At 45.3% G+C, this 3,578-nt stretch overlaps 1 protein-coding gene across 1 annotated transcript in view; it reads left to right on the top strand.

Moving 5' to 3' along the window:
* LOC143280381 (vesicular glutamate transporter 3-like) overlaps positions 1-3,293 on the top strand; it is a 16,439-nt gene extending 13,146 nt beyond the window's left edge. Inside the window, exons 10-11 of the mRNA XM_076585015.1 lie at positions 1,205-1,332; positions 2,979-3,293. Coding sequence (XP_076441130.1) covers positions 1,205-1,332; positions 2,979-3,089 — 239 coding nt within the window. The 3' untranslated portion in view covers positions 3,090-3,293. The remainder of the gene's footprint in view (positions 1-1,204; positions 1,333-2,978) is intronic.
* The last annotated feature ends 285 nt before the right edge of the window (positions 3,294-3,578 follow it).

Here is a 3,578-nt window from a genome sequence, read left to right as displayed (position 1 = left end):
TTTGTTGTTGTTTTTAATGCAATGCTGCACTAAGCAATGCAGAGCAGCACGAAGCAATGTAAGGCAGCACAAAGCAATGTAAGGCAGCACAAAGCAATGTAAGGCAGCACAATGCAATGCAGAGCAGCACAATGCAATGTGAGTCAGCACAAAGCAATGTAAGGCAGCACAAAGCAATGTGAGTCAGCACAAAGCAATGTAAGGCAGCACAAAGCAATGTGAGTCAGCACAAACCAATGTAAGGCAGCACAAAGCAATGTGAGTCAGCACAAAGCAATGTAAGGCAGCACAAAGCAATGTGAGTCAGCACAAAGCAATGTAAGGCAGCACAAAGCAATGTAAGGCAGCACAAAGCAATGCAAGGCAGCACAATGCAATGCAAGGCAGCACAAAGCAATGCAGAGCAGCACAATGCAATGTAAGGCAGCACAAAGCAATGTAAGGCAGCACAAAGCAATGTAAGGCAGCACAAAGCAATGTAAGACAGCACAATGCAATGCAGAGCAGCACAAAGCAATGCAAGGCAGCACAATGCAATGCAAGGCAGCACGAAGCAATGCAAGGCAGCACAAAGCAATGTGAGTCAGCACAAAGCAAAGCAGGGCAGTACAAAGCAATTCATTGCAGCAGAAAGCAAAGCAGGGCAGTACAAAGCAATGCAGTGCATCACAAAGCAATGCATGGCAGCACAAAGCAATGCAAGGCAGCACAAAGCAATGTGAGTCAGCACAATGCAATGCAACGCAGCACAAAGCAATGCAAGGCAGCACAAAGCAATGTAAGGCAGCACAATGCAATGCAGAGCAGTGCAAAGCAATGCAAGGCAGCACAATGCAATGCAAGGCAGCACGAAGCAATGTAAGGCAGCACAAAGCAATGTAAGGCAGCACAAAGCAATGCAAGGCAGCACAAAGCAATGCAAGGCAGCACGAAGCAATGTAAGGCAGCACAAAGCAATGCAAGGCAGCACAAAGCAATGCAAGGCAGCACAATGCAATGTAAGGCAGCACAATGCGATGCGATACTATACAATGCAATGCAAGGCAGCACAATACAATTCGATACATTGCAGCATAAGTCAATGCAGTGCAATGCCAAATGCCATGCCATGCTATGCCATGCCATGCCATGCCATGCCATACAATACAATACAATACAATACAATGGAGGGCACTCAATGATGATCGCAATGGTTTTATTTCAGGGTACCAGCCTATTCCCGCTGAAATTGCGCCACAATTCGCAACAGTCATATCTGCGTGTATGGGCGTTGGCTCCATCGGATCTTTCTTCAACACCTTTGTCGCCTCCTTCATTTTAGGGAGCAGCAAGGTAAAGGGAGTATGTATTATACAGCTCAAGGTACAAGAATCATGTATGTAAAGGGATTATGTATACAAAGCACAAGGTAAAGGGAGCGTACGTCTAAAACAGCAAGGTAAAGGTAGTATGTATATAAAGCAAGAGGTAAAGGAAGTACGTATATACATCGTAAGGTAAAGGGAGTATTATATGAAGGTAGTATGTAAATTAAGCACAAAGTAAACGGAGTATTTATCTAAAGCAGCAGGGTAAAGGGAGTATTATCTAAGGCCCGCGCTGGGCATCGATCCTCGATCAATGTGCAGCGAACAGCTCGACATCGGTCCCGGATATTAAACGGATGTTACGGTTCAATTCTCGGTGAATGAAAGTCGATGCGGACCTTTCTTGATTCTTGAGTTTGCTTTCGCTGCTGTACGGCACTGGTTGATAGAACTGGGTACAGAAAAGTCCAACCAGGAATCAAATTCTTGATCCACAGATGGGTCACGCGACCCTCAGCGCATCCTCCTTGCTAAATCTCCCACCAACATTACCAACGAACTCCCACTGTCTTTTTATTTACCGACAACCTCCTACACAAATTATCGTATGTAACGATTACCGACGTCGTTCAATGACATTTTCGTCGCGATCTCCACGAAGCACCGAGATTCGTATCGATTGAGGATCGACGCCCAGCTACTTCGATTATCTAAATCACGAGGTAAATGGAATGTGTATCTAAAGCACAAAGTAAAAGGAGTATGTATATGAAGCACAAAGTAAATTGAGCGTGTATGTAAAGCACGAGGTAAAGGGAGTGTGTATATAATGCGGCAATGTAAAGGGAATATGTGTATAAAGCACTAGGTAAAGGGAGTATGTAAAAAAAGCACAAGATAAAGGGAGTATGAATACAAACCACAAGGTAAATGGAATTTGTATCCAACGGTGAAAAGGGTATGTGTATAAAGCACAAGGTAAAGGGAGTGTGAATGCAAAGTATATGGTAAATGGAGCATGTATATAAAGCACAAGGTAAAGGAGTAAACACAAGTTAAGTGGAGTATCATACAAAGGGACTCCCATTACTTTGTGATAAATACATGTACACACACGCACACACGCGCGCGCGCGCGCACACACACACACACACACACACACACACACACACACACACACACACACACACACACACACACACACACACACACACACACACACACACACACACACACACACACACACACACACACACACACACACACGCACGCACACACATATACACACACCCACAGAGCAACACACACACGTGTGTGTGTGTGTGTGTTCGTATATGTGTGTGTGTGTGTGCGTGTGTGTGTGTGTGTGTGTGTGTACTTTGTAAAGATGGACAGGTGAAGGAGAAGGGAGGAGGGGGCGAGGCGGAGTTCAAACGTTTTCAGACTTCCTTTCTCATTTATATAAATGCCCACGGTACTGTTTCCAGTCCTCTTCCACATCTAAAAGGACCACAGTACTGCATTTCAGACTCTCCTTCTCATCTAAACGCCCACAATAACGTTCAGACCCTGTTCCTCGCCTAAAATACTCTCAATGTTGTCTTCCAAGACTCCCTTCCTCAACTGGAACTTGTGACTGATGCTCACGGCTCGTGCGGGCCTTCGTTTCAGACTCTCACAGACTGGCAATGCCTCTTCCTCATCTCAGGTGTTCTGGACCTCGTCTGTGTTCTGGCTTTCGCTGTCATGGCCAAAGCAGAGCTCCAGCCGTGGGCGCTATGAAACCCAGCCACAAACACGACCACGACCATGAGGACAGAGGGTCGATCACCGTCAATGCTCAACAGTATCCGCTCTGTACTAAGAAGACTTTCTCGGCGTCAGAGGCCTTCTCTGTCGGAGTATGAAAGCGCTGGGCCGATTTTGACCGAAGGCCGATTGGATTATCGCAGTGTCGAAGACACGGACACGTTCACGTACAGGAGCTTTTGACAGGGAAGGGTAGTGTATTTGTAGTCTCGTGATGGCGTGGTTTGTCTGAACAATGCCAATAGAATGGCTGTGTCCAGAGAAAGGAAGAGAAATTATATATATATATATATATATATAGAGAGAGAGAGAGAGAGAGAGAGAGAGAGACAGACAGACAGACAGACAGACAGACAGACAGAGAGAGAGAGAGAAATTTTATTATCATCACCTGAAAGGGTCTATTGAACAGAGGGTGTTATCATTTGTATTCAATTGTTACATTGTGTGAAGAACAAAAAT

This window comes from Babylonia areolata, chromosome 3 (genome assembly GCF_041734735.1).
Source record: "Babylonia areolata isolate BAREFJ2019XMU chromosome 3, ASM4173473v1, whole genome shotgun sequence".
NCBI classification, from domain to species: Eukaryota; Metazoa; Mollusca; class Gastropoda; order Neogastropoda; family Buccinidae; genus Babylonia; species Babylonia areolata.
The sequence above is the reverse complement of the archived record's forward strand: the minus strand, read 5'-3'. Positions and strand labels throughout refer to the sequence as shown.